This window comes from Eublepharis macularius, chromosome 9, assembly GCF_028583425.1.
Source record: "Eublepharis macularius isolate TG4126 chromosome 9, MPM_Emac_v1.0, whole genome shotgun sequence".
Classification (NCBI taxonomy): Eukaryota; Metazoa; Chordata; class Lepidosauria; order Squamata; family Eublepharidae; genus Eublepharis; species Eublepharis macularius.
Window position 1 is genome coordinate 106777565 of NC_072798.1, and position 16594 is coordinate 106794158.

The 16594-nt window shown below is 45.3% G+C and overlaps 1 protein-coding gene across 1 annotated transcript in view; it reads right to left on the minus strand.

Annotated features, from left to right (window-relative positions):
- Positions 1–593: 593 nt before the first annotated feature.
- Positions 594–16594, minus strand: part of ITPR2 (inositol 1,4,5-trisphosphate receptor type 2) — a 304126-nt gene continuing 288125 nt past the window's right edge. The window contains exons 56-57 of the mRNA XM_054987843.1: positions 6062–6223; positions 594–3634 (exon numbers count right to left, since the gene is read on the minus strand). Of these exons, the coding sequence (XP_054843818.1) occupies positions 3548–3634; positions 6062–6223 (249 nt within the window). The 3' untranslated portion in view covers positions 594–3547. The remainder of the gene's footprint in view (positions 3635–6061; positions 6224–16594) is intronic.

Genomic DNA, 16594 nt, shown 5'->3' on the forward strand with positions numbered 1-16594 from the left:
TGGGAGGAAAGGTTGAGGGACCTGGGAATGTTCAGTTTGGAGAAGAGGAGATGGAGGGGAGAGATGATTGCTCCTGCTAAGTATTTAAAAGGCTGCCACTTAGGGGAGGGGAGGCAACAGAGGCTAGAACTTGCAATAATAGGTTTAAACTACAGGAGGGAATGTACTGGCTCAAGCTCCTTCATGTTAAGAGTAATTCAGCAGTGGAATCGGCTGCCGGGGATGTGATGGATTCCCCTCATTGGCCGTCTTCAAGGAGTGGATGGATGAAAACTTGTCGGGGATGCTTGAGGCTGTTCCTGCATTGGGCAGGGGGTTGGACTAGATGGTTTGTAAGGCCCCTTCCAACTCTAGGATTCTATCCTATGATTAGACTGCAGGTCCATTCTCTCACATCCAACATACTAACCCCAATTAACAGCCTAGAGATAAATTGTCTGTTCTCTTTTTAAAAGAGACTTAATGGGATAGTAAAGAGCCCAGTAGCACCGGACTAACCAACTTTATTGTAGTATAAGCTTTCGAGAACCGCAGCTCTCTTTGTCAGATGCATCTGATGAAGAGAGCTGTGGCTCTCGAAAGCTTATGCTACAATAAAGTTGGTTAGTCTTAGAGGTGCTACTGGACTCTTTTACTATTTTGCTACTACAGAGTAACACGGCTAACTCCTCTGGATCTTAATGGGGTATTATTATTTATTCTCCACCTTTCCACCCACAAAGGGGATACAAAGCATCTTACATCAGTTCCCTTTCTTCCCATTATCTGCACAACAACCCAGTGAGGTAGGTTTTCCACAAGCATTTCCATGCCCAATATTGGTAGAATTACATGTCTAAGCACCCTAATGTGGCATATGGGGCTGCTGGCACTGACAAGGGGAAGACCACCCGAGGCTGCTGCCTGCCTCTGCCCAGAAGTTCTTCTGTCTCAAGAGCCTGGGAAGTCCTATTTGGAGTGTGCAGCTTACCAGACTGCTCAACCCCACCCCTCATGAATAGATATAAATGACCTGCCAACATCTTCTCCACACTGTGACACTGAGAGATCTCTGTCTTTTGGTGCTACACCTCTGAAGATGCCAGCCACAGCTGCTGGCGAAACGTCAGGAACTACAATGCCAAGACCATGGCAATACAGCCCAGAAAACCCACAACAACCATCATAGCTTACTATAGGACACCTCCTCAAATTCAGTTCTTTCTTTCCCTTCTAGAGCTGCATAAATGAAGAGTCTTGGGATATTATTTACATGACTTCCTTGAAACGGCAGCTTTGTTTCCATGCAAGGCCTTAATACCTCCATGTAGAAGAGGAGGACTCATTTTTGAGCTGGTTAAAAAGAAAAATAAGTGATCTGACAGAAAAATACATGCTCTGATGTCAAGTTTACACCTCCAGTCTCACAAATGTGCTCTAGAGATACCGATCCAGCCCCCCGGGGGGGGGGGACACAGAATCTGGCCTTGAAATCTCAGTGCAAAACTCAGGAAATGCCACTCAGAAAATGCTCTAGAGAAAGAAACGGGGCTCAGTGGAAAACCAAACAGCTGCCCTGCACAAACCCTTTACTTGGAATCAACAAGTAAAGCTGCAAAGTAAGTTCACTGTGTTGTTTAGTCCCGAGAAATCACTTGTAGTCTGAGTTACGTTAAGACTGCATTTGTGGCTTCCAAGGAGTCAGCAGAACTGCTAATGGCTCCCTGATTAGCTTTTGTAATAAATAATCAGAAGAACCTGTTTTACTCGGGTCCATATCACAAACAGTTTTGACAATTCCCTATCCGCAGTTTGTGCTCAAAGCGAAATCTGAGGCTGGCATCTGGGGAAATCCAAGACTGAAAAACAGCATGAACGGAGTTCATTTGGTCTCCTGGTCATCTGCTTCTCAAAAGGTTCTTGGTCTGTCGCAGTAACTCCCATCCCTTACACAGTTGAAGCAAAGGTGGTACGGTCCCTGCTGAGGCCTGGCCTTGACCTCTATCACAACACCAATGAAAGAACTGGAGTCCTGGGCCAACACGCCATCTGTGCCCCCTCCAGTGAGAGTCAGGCCGATCAGAAGATGGGCAATAACGTGACACTCCTTCCCTGGGTCAGTGGAAGTTTAATGCACTAAAGGAGCCTAACAGAAGAACGCATCCCACAGAAAGGAGAGGCTGGTCCTAACCTTTGTCAGTTTAAGCCCAACAGCTTCTTTCTGTGGTTTCTGGGCAGTACTGGCACAATTACGATTCTCTCCAGTCATCACAAGGCTGTCTTCCCCCTCAACATTAATCTCCAGGGCTTTTTTTTCAGCTGGAACGCGGTGGAACGGAGTTCCAGCACCTCTTGAAAATGGTCACATGGCTGGTGGCCCCGCCCCCTGACTGGTGGCCCCACCCCTGCGTTGCTGAGGGCAATCTAAACCCTCCTCTGTCTGGAGATCAGGGGGCGGGGCCACTGGCCATGTGACCATTTTTGCTGACGATAATATAAACTTTAAAAAACTCCCCCCTTGTTCCAGCTGACCCAAAGTGGGGTCCTGGGAGCATGCGCAGACTTTGCGCATGCGCATCTGGTACCAGGGACACCACCTCCCGCCAGGAGTTGCCCCCTGTGCTGGCAACCCACTGAGTTCCACCACCTCTTTTCCCAGAAAAAAGCCGTTAATCTCTAATGCCAGTTATAAAAGATACCATTTTCTCTCCAAATCTTTTTCATGGTGCATAAACAAAGTTAAATATGATCGTTAGGGAACATCTCTCCCTGCAGCCACATTAATAGGGAACTTCTAAATCCAGAAGCAAAGGAATCTATTCCAGTTAATACTGCCAGGGGTCCTGCGCATACATTTCCAGTCCTCCCTGCTGCTGTTGCATTGTGACAAGGGAGAAGTGTGGAAGCCGCGAGGACTGACAGCCAGCCCCTACTTTTCGTTGGAACTGGTCTCTGTAGCTCTTGTGTTCCAGCAGAATTCTATTGCAAGCTTACTTGCTGTAACGTTAAATGTTTTCCCCACTGACATATTTACAATCATTTTAACAGAGAAAGCAAATGCCAAGGAAGCATGAGAAATGAGGCTGGCCAGCAAAGGCAACGGCAAAGAACTTCTGCACATTCCGAATGCGGAGGCTGCACTTGGCGTCAATAAGCTATTCCCTCCGTCCCTTCTGCACTCCGTTCCTTTCACAAGGATTCCAGTTGTGTTCAAAACAACAGAGCCAGACTCTGCCCTGTTTTTCCATCTGCAAGCAGCCCCTGAAGAAACCAGCCGAATCACAAGGAAGTGTAACCTGAGGGCCGCTTTTTCTTTTTGGCACGGGGAACGAATGCCGAAGAGTCCTCACCCGACCGTGTTATCTGCCGCGTTTGAGCCAGTGGCCCCTTTCAGCCACAGAGAAAGAGTTCCAAATTGTCCCCAGCGCTCCATCACTTAACGTCTTGGCACGTGGCTGCTTGCCACTTCTCAGCAACAGACGCTCTTCAGCATGCCTCATTAGGGCTTTTGCTTCTGTAGTCAAGCAAGACGACGGACAGAAAGCTGGCCACGGCTTCCCTCGTGGCATCAGTGTGGCGGCATGTGATGGTTCACATGAGGCGCGTTGGAACCGAGAAAGCCCAGCCTCTGCTTGTTTTTCCTCTGCTCTGTCATCTGAAGGAGGGGAGGGAAGGGGGGGGAGGTGAGCGTCTGACTGCTTTTTAGCAAAGAGACACACAATTACAAGCTTCACACAGTGACACTATTTTTCTTCCCCACGACAGAGAGATGAGGAAAAGCAGCAAGGAGGGTTGTTTTAATACAAAAATGTGAAAGGGAAAAAGAGCTGCCTTGCTACCGAGTCCTTTTGTTTTACATCTATGGGATTTTTTTCAGAGGATACTTTCTTAGAGCCAAACTACAAGTGACGCCTGACACAGGTTGGACACTTGTCAGCTTCCCTCAAGTTTTGATGGGCAATGTAGGCGTCCTGGCTTTACAGCTTGGCTCTCCATTACAGCTGCAAGACCAGGACGCCTACATTTCTCATCAAAACTTGAGGGAAGCTGACAAGTGTCCAACCTGTGTAAGGCGTCACTTGTAGTTTGGCTCAAAGTGAATTATTTCGGGGCAATTTCCTTTCCATCCCAGCAGTTCTCTATACTTTGTTGCTGTTCCCTGTGTCTAGAGTAGTGGGGTCACACTCTCCTTTGCCAGTGATCTGATTTAAAACCTAAACATCTTGCCTGCTTGTTCCCTGCCTGCCTACAAACTAGAGGTTTTAGTGCAGTGGCACCTCACTCTGGCTAGTAGAGCACCATGTTCCCAATTACCATCAGCCAAAAGAGCCACATGGACTCCCATCTCTAGCCTGCCTCTGAGGGAGGCCTGCAGCTTTTCTGTTCCTCAGTGTGGGAACCATTAGTCAACAGTGAGCTCCACTGGCCAAGAGGGTGCTCCAAACAGGTCTACTCAATGGAAAGCGTTCTTAGGATTGTGCTGTCAAACTACCAGCTACTTTTTAAAAAAAGCTTGTAGCTGATTAATCGATGGGAGCCCAATTATAACTGCAGAGTGCAACTTTTCACAGGTGGGACTGAGTGTTAAGATCACTCCTGGTCTTTTCCACATGGCGCTTTTTTGCCGGTTCTGGCCCCGAACTGCCTCCATTTCTCTATAGAGTTCTGTGTGCATGGCCAAAATACCCCGATTCAGACTCCGAACTGCTTCGCAGACTTTTTTTGCATTCTGCACAGACAAAGGCTGTAACTGCCACAGAATCAATCTGTCCCTAGCTTTTCTGCCACTTTTCTCCCTGCACATATACCACAAAGGTTTTTTTCTAGCAAAGTCAACCCGGGGCTTTTTTGAAGTGCAGAATGCTTTCTTTGGTGTGAGGCCTGGCCCTGGCCCTATTTTTTGCCCTCCTCTTTATTCTCCTACATCCTGATTGGTTGAATAGCAACCAATCCAGTATTTTCCTGAATTAAAAAAAATGCAACATTGGAAGGTTGGTACCTTAAAGAAAAAAAAACCCCTAGCAACTGCAGCAGGGCGGGGGTGGGGTGGGGTACTGCGATACAGTGCAACACAGCTTACACAAAAACTCTGCAGAGAACCCTGAATCCTACTTGATATTTTAAAGTTTTCACCTGTGCTTCCTGTACTTTTTAGTCCATTCTTTTTTGACTTTTTGAAAAAGTTAAACAGCCATGTTGCAACACTGGTACCATTAAAAAAAAAGACCACCCCCCCGCCCCTTTGTAAGATTCCTCAGCAATCAACCGAGGAACTGACACGTCCTCAAAACCTGCCCGCGGCAGGAACCAGGCACTGTTCTAGCGCGGAAATAAAAAACAGACACCACTTCAGTTTGACTCCCTCAAAGCGCAGAACTAAAGAATCGAGCCAGTACGGGGTCAGAACCGATGGATAAAGCGGATCTAGCCCTCAAGGGTTGAATATGCAGAAAGCCCGACGTGAAGTTCACCGCGTGGAAGAGGCTGCCTTCCGTGTATTTACTGGTTTTGGTTCTGGAGTAAAACGAATGAAAAAGGAGCACGAGGGCATTTTCTAACAATGAAAGATTCTTTTCATTCATTAAACTGCACAAAGTATTTATTAAACTGCAAAGGCTTCCTTTGGTATTTTAAAAAGGGGCCTATTGGGATGTTTTGGATAAAACAAATTGCAACGGAGTCATCAGTTATAAAGCAGATGAACGTCTAGTTACGTCCTCTTCCCAGCGGCCTCCAGGGGATCTCCCATCTGGGCAAGGGGTCCGTCTTACCACCCTTCAGCTTCAACTCAGCGCAGGGTAAGGCGCTTCCAGACTGTTAACTGGGCTGATTAATTAAGGGCAATTAACGAACATGTTATTAAGCGCTTGACAGCCCCGATAAGAATCCTTCCTGTTCCTACCTCATTCTTGCATCTACTTGATAAGCTTCCGTTGTGGTTGGCATAAGGCCTCCCTCTGGCAAAAGTTCATTTCGCTGGAATGTCGCGGCTGTGATCCAGCGGAGGCGCTAATTTTTCCAGCCAGGATGCAGTTATAGGCACGTACTGTTGACTGTCAAACAAGACGGCGAGCAAACATACCTGTTCTTTCAGCTCAGCTAACTGCCCAGACAGCTGCTTGACCAAGTTCATGGTGGACTCCAACCTCTCCTGCAGGCTCCGGATTTCATTCTGCTCGCTGTCGCCTTCGTTGCTGACGAGGGACATGGCTCTCATCCGAGGGAACCAGTCTAAATTCTTTTCCTGCCCGGGGAAGTGGAAGAACGTTAGCAGAGGCTTAACGATACATGTTTTTAGCTTCGAGATTTATGGAAAGAATCACAAAGGATTCTATCGTGTTTCCTGCTTCTTCCCACTTCCTTCAGCAGTACAAAGTGCCGGCAGCCGTGCTTTACAGGATCAGTTTCCTCACGAGGATGGCGTTACTTTTGGAGCATCAGTTAACTGATAAACACACACAATATAAGCAGACAGGTACATGACTAAGAAACCTCAGTCTTTTAATTTTCCCAAAGAGGTCCTTTCTTGAAGGCACAAGTGCTGCTTCTACTATTTGGGGTGGTTTTAACCCCGCAACATATTTCTTTTTCTTTAGATTTCAGGTTTTTCTGCAAACCTGGAGTATTTCTCACATTTGTAGGAAGATTTGTCTTGTGTGTTCTTGGCTCCAATATCTGGATTAAAGTATCCACAGATGGGACCATCTGAGAATTAGATATATTGATTGTAATATTTCCAAAAATTCAGCTATGGGTTAAAAAAAATTAAGGAAATACTGACAACCGCCAGATTAGCTGCTGTTCAGAAGGGAGTGAATGTAAAACATATCAAGTTATTGCAGAAGACTCTAATTGATTGACTTGAAAAAGATCGGTTTCATTTGTAATGAATTTCAAAAAATTTGAATTATTTCTGTTGTTAAAAAACAATACCCTAAAGCAGTAGAAATTTATGGCTCCTCCCCACTAGCCAGCCGAGAACACTCAAGGCAACGTTTCCCACAGAAAAACTCTTCCTTCCAGCCTCACCCGTCTCACTGATGGTGACCCACGTGCTTAGTTCCAGGAACCTGGACTGCGAAGTCCAAGCTACACACGATGGTGGGGCACGTCGGTGCCGCTGTCCCGCATCTCCTGGGAGAAATGGGACCTCCTCTTCTCCCTCCCCCAGGTGCACTTGCGGGGTGGGGGGCAGGAGAGATGCGGACTGGCAGCCCTGTTGCTGTCCCTGTACCACCATGACCCCCCCAATAAGAATTTGCAAGATATAAGACCCTCCTCGCTTTTGATAGCCACGACTCCACTTTGTATTGTTATAAGCAGAACGAGAACAGCAGAAAAAACAGCACCTGTTTTTAAACGAGTGATGATTAGTTTTGTGCTCTACAAGAATGTCCAACAGTCAGCCATGCTTCTAATACTAATTTTACAATTCTATTGCTATAACAGCTCTTTATAGCCTGTTTGACCTCCTACGCGGCTTGGGACCAGCACACATTACGGACCACCTCCTCCCATGTGAACCTGCCAGCCCATCTGCTGCGGTTCTGAGGCTGGACGAGTGGCATTTGCAACTGTAGCGCCAAAACGTTGGAACTCCCTCCGCAGGGAGGTTTGTGGTCTGCCTCTGTCTTCGGCCAGCAGGGGAAGACTTCTTTGACGCAAGTTATGTCTTGAAGACGTAACCCTTATTGGCTCTCTTCCCCAGTTGTGTTGTGTTTGTACAGTCACACGTGTTTCATCAAACTGTATAAATATTTTAAATGCCATTTTAATGTTTTAAACATTTGGATGTTAGCCACTTTGGGGACCCTCTTTGGGTGGAAGGGTGGCATAGAAAATGTTTAAATAAATAAATAAACGAAGCAGATGCCGTCTAGAAGTCTTCCCAGCCACAATGGACCCAGGGGCAGCTCATGTGAACCCCGCCCCCCCGTGACTGGGCTCAGTTTCCAGGATGAGTTCCTCCAGCTATGCTGGAGCTGCTGGTAGGAAAGTGGCTCCTGTGGGACCAGGGCTGCCAGGCCCTCCTGCCACGGTGGGGGGTTCCCTGCCCCTCGCTGCCACTCATCTGGTTGGCAAGGCAGGGAAGGTGAGCAGAGGCAAGCTGAAACACATTGCACACAGGCTCCGCGCAGGCCCGATGGCATCACTTCCAGTTTAAACTGGAAGCTGCAGGGCAAGTCCTCTAAAAACCTTCCAGTGGAAGCAGGGCAAAGTTCTCTAAAAATTGGTCCAAAACAGACTGAAAACACTGTTTGGGGCCTGCTGAGATACTGTAGCTTCCCGTTTAAACAGGGAGAGGAGGATTGGCTCTCCACACCTCCCACTTTTCAGGGGTGTGGGGGGGGAGTGCTCATCCACTGGGACTGGGGCTTACTGGGCTGCATCCACACCGCTGCGTTCAAGCACCTGTGGCACAGGTTTGGTTTGGGCTGGGTTTGGGCTACCTGAGGACAGAGTATGAAGGGAGAAGCTGGAGAACGTTTTAGATGCCCTGGCCGCGTGTGTAGAACGGCTCTCAGGGGCAGGCATCTTGAAATCACTGGCAAAGCCATGCAAGTTCATTCCACATCATTTTAATTGGAGCAACAATTTAAACAAAGCCCCAACGATCTTTCACAAACTTTGCCCATTTTTAGATAAATATTGTCTGAGTTTTCTAAGGCCAGGATTGGCTCCTCCAATCACCACTTCTCTTATGCCGTTCCCATAACCTCTTTGGGAAAAGAGACTAAAGATTTATCTTACCTTCAGATAATGCAGAGCAATAACCATTTTGTGATTTGATGACAGACCATAATAAATTGGCCCACCTAATTCCCAGTTTGATAACTGTTTATCTTAAACTACACAGCCAACTAGTTTTCTGCCAATTGGTTTGACATTTCATTGTCAAGACATTTGATAATCAGCTCTGAAGAAGAATTGGACAGATGTATTAGGAGCTGTTACACATCTATACATCTCAGGTGACAAATCCAGGAAAACAAAAGAACACCCCAATAATTACACATATTTTTATGCGGTAAGAAACACTCAACAGATTGGACACCTTCTAGATTCATGCTCCCTTCAGACAAGAAATTCTTGTTCAAGAGGGAGCCCATTTCACTTGGGGTAAATCACTTAAGGAAATTTATGTATTTGTGATGTTCCACCTTATCTCACTGGACTCCTGACAGCAAACCTGTGCGCAAGAACAATTTATACTATTTCCTCTTCTCTGGCTCAAGAAGCAACAGCCGAAGAGCGGCTATGGACGTGAGATATTTATTTATGGATAAATCTGCCACCTCTCGATGACGCCCCACCCATGCATGATGAAGCCACCTTGAATTCCAGTTCTGCTCTCAATTGTTGAGAAGCATCTGTTAAGTGTTTGACTCAGCGTTCAACAAATTACTTCTCCTACAACATCTATGATATGAAAGTTACGTTTCCAAGTAGCAGGCAGGGTGAAAACGTATCGTGCTGAGATTTACGAACATCCAGCAAATGCTTTGTGTTATTCATTGATTAACAAAGATGCGTTATGTGTATTTATTATTACAATTTGCTGCTCATGGGAGCAGTCACCTCCAAAGAGGGACTAGCCCTAAATTAATCTTTCCTGTAACTTTTGTCAATATGAGTTTGGAAGTCCATGTCTGCCACAGTTATGTTCAGTTCTGCCTGTACCTTTAGACAGGTTTGCTTAGGGCATGAACTTTTAGCTGCACGATTTGACCAATTTTTATATGCTTACATGTTTAACCCTTAGTTCTCTTCTGTTCATTCTCCTTCCTAGCTACGGTCCTCAATGGAAGTATAGACCTTATCTTTATTTTTAAAAAATCATACCAGATATTTTTCAAGCTTCAAAGAATCTTTCCACATCAACATGTCTCTTGAGGAACCTCTGCATGTTAGAAGGGATTCTGGGAAGGGTTCTACATCGGGGTCTCGGAGAGAGCCCTACCACACACAACCAGCTCTCCCCTTTGGCTTGACTCTGCAGGACAGCATTGGTGGTGGTGGGACAGTTTGTCTTACACAACCATTTGTGGACTATTACTGATCTTTTCATTGAGGACCTGCTGATAAGCTTCTGAGGAACTCCAGGAGCCTCCAGAACAGAGCTTACGAGCTAGTGACTTACTCCTGTGTGAATTCATTAAAAAGGATGTGTGCGTCAGCAACAGATATTAGCTCTGCCATAAAACAATTTGCCTGTTTGAGCAAATTAATTCTGTTAAAATCCGTAGGCTGTGTTCATAAAATAATGGCATCTGCTCCAGACGCTAAAAGTGCCCTGCTTCTTACAACATATGTTGCTGATCCAAAACAATAAATTAGAGCACATGTCTGGACACAGAGTCTGTCAGTACTTACCAGAAGTTTACTGTGGCAAGAGAAAGATTTAGAGGGCACTAAACCTTTGGCATGCTAATGTGGCTTTGGCTTTAGTACCTTAGCAGCAAATGGCACATGTCCTTAAAATTGGAGGCACAGAATCTATATAAAGTTCACCTTGACGTCCACAGAGGAGAAAATCTTTCAGCACGTTAAAAAGAAAGGGCCTATCGGTGATCAGTCAGTCCAATTTCTTTTGCTCCAGTTGCTAAATCACCTAAACTGAAGCTAGAGACTATTTGTAAATTATGGCACTCATAAAGGGGTCACAGTGTTGTAACAAAAGCAATGTTTATACCAGCCACTTCCAAACACTAAACATTGACCAGCGCCACTTTCGAAGCATCCATTCAATCCAGACCCAGCAGTTCAGGATCAGAAACAAATGCTCCACCCCCTCCCCCTCCCAGGAGTGGCTTGGGAGGCCATTCTCTGCCCTGGGACCTCATGCTGCTGCAGTTGTGTGGATGTTGGAATCCTGCAGGCAGTTCCAATGGTGCGGCTCTTTCTCATGTAAGTCTTTCAACATTCTGTTTATAAACACCAAATGACAAGTTAACAATTCAGCCCATGGATGCGCGGAATGACACCACCAACCCAAGGGGAGGCAGGGAAGCTGTGAAGCACCGGGCAGGAACAATGCATGGGTGGGCCATACATTTTCCAGAACGCAATCCTGAGCTTTAGATGGGAGTGAAACGCAACGGCTTCTCTATCAAAAATGCAGGCCGTGGATAGTATCAGATTACACCCCTTTTTTTTGCAGTGTATTGTGTTTTTGTTCTTTTCAATGAGCAATGGAAGACATTAGGTATAATTTAGAATTTCTTAGGTGTGCATCTTGCCACGTGCATTTCATGGCAATTAAAGATCGCTAAAATACTTATGTTCTTCTGGGAGCCAGACAGAAGATTTCTAAATTAAAAAATCCCATGTCCTTAGACTGCCCTGCCTGTGCTGCAATGTAGGGGTTCTTTTTTTGATTTTTTTAACAATACAGGAATTTTACTGAACCCATATACCATGGTTTGGCTATGTTCATCCATGATAACACAGATTATAGAGGCCTGAAGATCTACCATAAGACCAATGTCTGTGATTAGGGGGGGAGGGGACACGTAGCCAACAATCACACACGAGGAACCCCCCCCCCCATGGCGCGACTGACAAACAGGGACTGCTTTACACTACGACATGGCTTCACTACTTTATTTCCTTCTTGAGAACATTGTTTTCTTTGGACTATAAGGCTGACAGAAACGTCTAGCAAGATCAATAGGGTACCATTTCCCCTACTGTTCCTCCAGTGGAAGCGATCAACCAAGTTCCAACATGCAGTCTCAATGCCACATCCAGCCAGGAAGGCAGGCAGGCAGGCAGGATTACAGAAAACCAAGGGCTTCCAGGTGTGCTTGAAGTTTCTGGATAACTAATTGTTTGGCTCATCTTTCCCTGAAAATGCAGTAAGTGTCCGGGAAACCACGAGCGCTTTTACAAGAATCCTAGGAAGTTTACTGGGGAATCTCTGAGACCCCTCCCCCGCCCTACCTTTCTCAAATCTGTAATTCCCAGAATCCCCCCAAGAAAGGGAATAATTATGGAAGCCTGATTATGACCACTTTTGTTCTTTTGGCTGCTCATACTGTGCTCTCCTATTCAGCTGATGCATTCCACCGAACAAGTCATTCAAAACAGAGAATCGAATCCATCAGCCCACTGTCAAGGTGGTAAGTCGTCATCTTTTCAAAACTGTTTTTCGAACTCCTGAGCACAGGAGGTAAAGAGAGGCCTTTGGTGCTCTTATTAATATTTCAAAGCCTCAAAACCAGAGACCCCACCCTCTGCACTCATGAAAAATATATCAGTGCATCGCATCAGTAATTTCCAGTGGCTAGCACCAGAGGATTAATACACTTAATATGAATATTAATAGAGAGCTTGGAATAAATATTAATACATGATATCACACAAGTTTCAAAAACGGAAAAAGGATGGCTAAGGCGGGAACTAGATCAAAGAGAAGTTCCAGTCCAATATTCTAATCTCTGTGGCACCCATGTAAAGATCTATCAGACTGTATTATACAAAATTGTTTTGTTTTGCACTCAGCTACAAACCCAGAAGGGAAAAATATTTGACATGCTCCACAAGGATCGCTCCGAAATGGATGATTGACGAAAAAGTAAAACAAATCTCTTCAGGCTGCCTTGAAGTTTTTTAAAAATCCAGAATAATTGAAGATCAAATAGAATGCATGCTACAAATTAGGAAAGGTATCATAAAAACTAAAAAGATTAACAGCATGCCTCACAAAGTTTTGGTCACATAGACAACAACATGGTCACATTAAAAAAGGCAAAAAGGCGTCCATTAAGAAGTGGACCTTTTGCCAAAAATGAAGAGAGCCAGCAGCTGCACAGGCACCAGGAAATAAGCAGAAGTTGGCAATGAAGCAAGAGCAATGGCTTTTTAAAAAACGGGGTAACAGCAAAATGTCCTGGCTAGGGTACATAGCCATCTTTAAAATGGAGATACTACCTAGAATTCTGATTGTGTCTGTATCTCTTCCTTTGCTAGTGAATCAGAAACCATGAAGATGAACTAATAAATCACTAAGAAACTGTAAATCACTAATAAATAAAATTAATTTAAATTTATTCTGGGATAATTGGCAAATTAAAACGATTAAATCACTGGCATACTCCTGAGGGTTCTTAACAGACCCAAATGTGAAGTTATTGATATGCTAACAGTAATATACAACTTACTGCTAAAATTGGAAAGTAGCAAACATAACTAATATTTAAAAAGAACTCTAGGGGGAAATTCAGGACATTACAGGCCAGTTAATTAATGTCTGTTCCACATAACTGATGGAAACCAAAGTGTACGCTGGAGCAAGATGTACTGAGGAAGAATCAGCAGGGCCCTGCCAAGGGAAATCCCGTCTCACCAACTTTTCAGAGGTCTCGGAGGGGGTTAACAAGAACGTTGCATGTTGCAAACAACCCTTCACTTGTCTTTCTCTCCTTCATCCAACTTGTCATGGCGTGAGCTACTCGGACCCTCTGTCTTCTGTGGGCAAGATTCAGTCCATCAGAACAAAGACTGAAGAGCCAGTCGAGTGGGTAGGGCCGTCCCTAATCAATCTCATTACATTTACAGAGGAAATTATCTAAGTAAAGCCTATCGAACTGTTAATCAAGGTTGGCAGTGATTCATCTGTGGCCTCTGGCCACAAAGGAGCCCTGTCATATTAGCAGTCTTGTCCAAAAAGAAGGGTACTCTTATTTGCATTTCCTACAAAGAGATCAGTCAGTCTAATAACATAATGAAGACTCTTTGGAATTGCCAACTAAAGCTACATTAGACCAAGACTCTACCCTCCAAGACCCTACCCCTTCCCACTTGGAAACATCTGTCTTGCTTCATTATCTGGAAATATTGCCAGGACTAAAACCACTTGTCCATCATTGTCAGCGTGTCTGGTGGCATGTCTGACTGTCCAATTTCCCCCCTCCTCTTTCCAAGCCTAGCAACAAAAGAAACTGTTATTTTTGCCCCATAACTGTGGCCAGAAACCATCCCTAAATTAAGATTTTGCCTGTCAAAGACTACTTCTGTCACGTTATTAGCCGTGACGGCTAGAGGGCAGCATCCTGAGGCGGCTTGGGCTTCTTCACATCCCTCTTTGTTGGCCCCTTCCAGGCATCAGGTTGGCCCTTGTGGGCAACTGACAGAACACTCATACATATTGCTGAAGGAAAACAGCAGCTGTCTTTGGGGGGCCTCAAGCCAGGCGTTATTTCCTCTACAGGGCTGCTTCTAGAAAAAAGTCAGGTCATTAACCAGCAAGTAAGTGGTTTCTAAACGCCCAAACCATCCCATGGGCTAGCAAACTCACCGTCTCATTGTTTCGACACCACTGTGTGCTCCTGAGCTGGCAATTTCTGCTTCCCAGCCTATGCTTATGTCACTGCAAAAGATGGTCCCGCTAAAGCGTTACCTTGCCCATGTATAAATAAGAGGCTGTCACTCAGATGCTTAACAGCACTACACTGTTTAAGAACTTCTTAGATCAGCGTGTGCAGTGGCAAGTGCTAATACCTAAAGAGCTTAAGATTGAAATCTTTATGAAAAGCAAAAACATCTATCAGCCACTGGAAGAAATGTTGCAAACAAGAGAAACCAGGAAGCATGCTTTCCCCCACCCCCCTCCGGTGGTCTCCTCACTCCACAGCTTCAGAAAAGGAACACTTTTTGGAAACTGCCCACAGGATTCTTTCTATTAGAAAGATTAGATTAAATAACATTCACACGATGCATGAGCAAATCCTGCCATGGATTCCACAAATAATGTCCTGGGTGTCTTTATGAATTCTCTACTTTGGCCATACATGGGATGAGGCACCAAAAGAACGTGGACGCTCTGCTGTTTCCTCTCTGCCCCTCCTGCCTAGGGTGCCAGGAAGGGCCTGCTCTCCTCAGGACTCAACCGGTTACATCCCCCATACCAGAGTGGAGTGTAAAAGGGGAAGGGCAGGTGTTGTGGTCGCAGCGCATTGCTTCACAGCCTTCTACATACAGCCTAGATTCCCCACCCCAGAGCTCCTCTAGAGGTTACTGCACTGGGGGCAGTCAGAAACAAATGATTGTTCCCTGAGTAGCATTTCTTATGTAATGGCTGAAGCAGCAAGTCATGTACCTTACCCTGTATATATAAGTGTTCTACATGTGAGTGTGGCTCATATGTGTGTGTCTCTCTTTTTCTCTACAGGAACAAGCCCCCACTTTGGATGTTGCACAAGGAGGGCAAAAACAGGAAGCGCTAATGATTCATACTTCCTGTCCATCCTCCACAGGTTGCAACTTTGGGTAGTTTTACATTACTCTGAGTTTGTCTACGATGAGTAGAAATTTCAAATATTTTATATTTTTCACTGAATGAAATGTCACTTTTTTTTCTTATTCAAATACTGATCAGGAACGCATTCTTTAATGAGATATCAGATCATCTGTACCACTTCAGGCTGCAGATGGGTATGGAGGAACAGGGCCAAGACAAGGTGGCACTTGCCTGTAACTGTTGTTCATCAAGTGGTCGTCTGTGCAGGCACACGTGAGATCCGTGCACGCGCAGGCCAGCTGCGGACATTCCAAAGCTCCTAGGGGCATGAGATGCTTACCTGTTCTTTTGCATGCTCCCCACAACGTGTGCCTATAATAGGACAGGTTAGCAGTTCCCTCCCTCTCGGAAGGCCATTTCAATGGGATTCCATATAGTGAAAGAGTGTGCTTGTGTAATTATAGGTCCATTGAGGATTTGTCCCATATCACTTTCCAGTGTCCAAGATTTGAATCTGAGCACAACAGGTATTTGAGGACTATTATACCTCATCTCCCAGGAAGGTCAGACAAGGAGAATTAGTTTTATTATTGGCAGAGAGGAACAAATCCATTACTCTCCAAATGGTGAGGTTTACTGCGACCATCATAAAGGTAAAAAACCCCCAACGAGGCATGCTGACCCAAGCACGGTCGACCTGTCATTGCTCTACTCTGCGTCATTGGCCTTTGGATTGGATGGTGATTTATTATCAGATATTTAAACAGTGTTTCTGTATTTTAATCCTTCCTGTGAAAATGTTCAGATATTTTATTTTACTTTAAAATTTTATCTTGAGGGACCTTTAATTTTCTATTTTTGAAATGGCTTTTTGCTAATGCAATAAATATCCATGATGACGACTTCCAGATGGAACCAGGGATGAAGCTGATGGAGCTGAAGCATCTTCGGAACTTGTCTTGGGCTCTGAAGCCGCCGGAAGAACAGAAGAAGCGCGTTCAGAGCGCTCGAGTTCCTGGCCAGTGGCTGCTGGATCTGATGGGGTGGGACTGTGGACCGCCAAGTCCCATAAAACAGCTTTAAGCCATGATCCCCTTTTGTGGCACGCTTTTGGTGTGAATTGTCTGCCTACGATACACCTCACGGTGTCATGTGACTCACCTAAACACGTCAGCCATTTATCATTGCCATCAGATCGGACCATCTTTGTCCCACAATGGGAACGTATCTTGAAAAGTGTCTTTGACGTTTTGGGGCTGAAGGCCACAGTTTGCATCCAAAAGGGAATAGGAACCACAGAGAGGAGAGAAGAAAATCCTTCGGTGGCAACAAAAGAAGGAGCCACTCGCGTGTGCTTTTAGAGGTGTGCCAGGA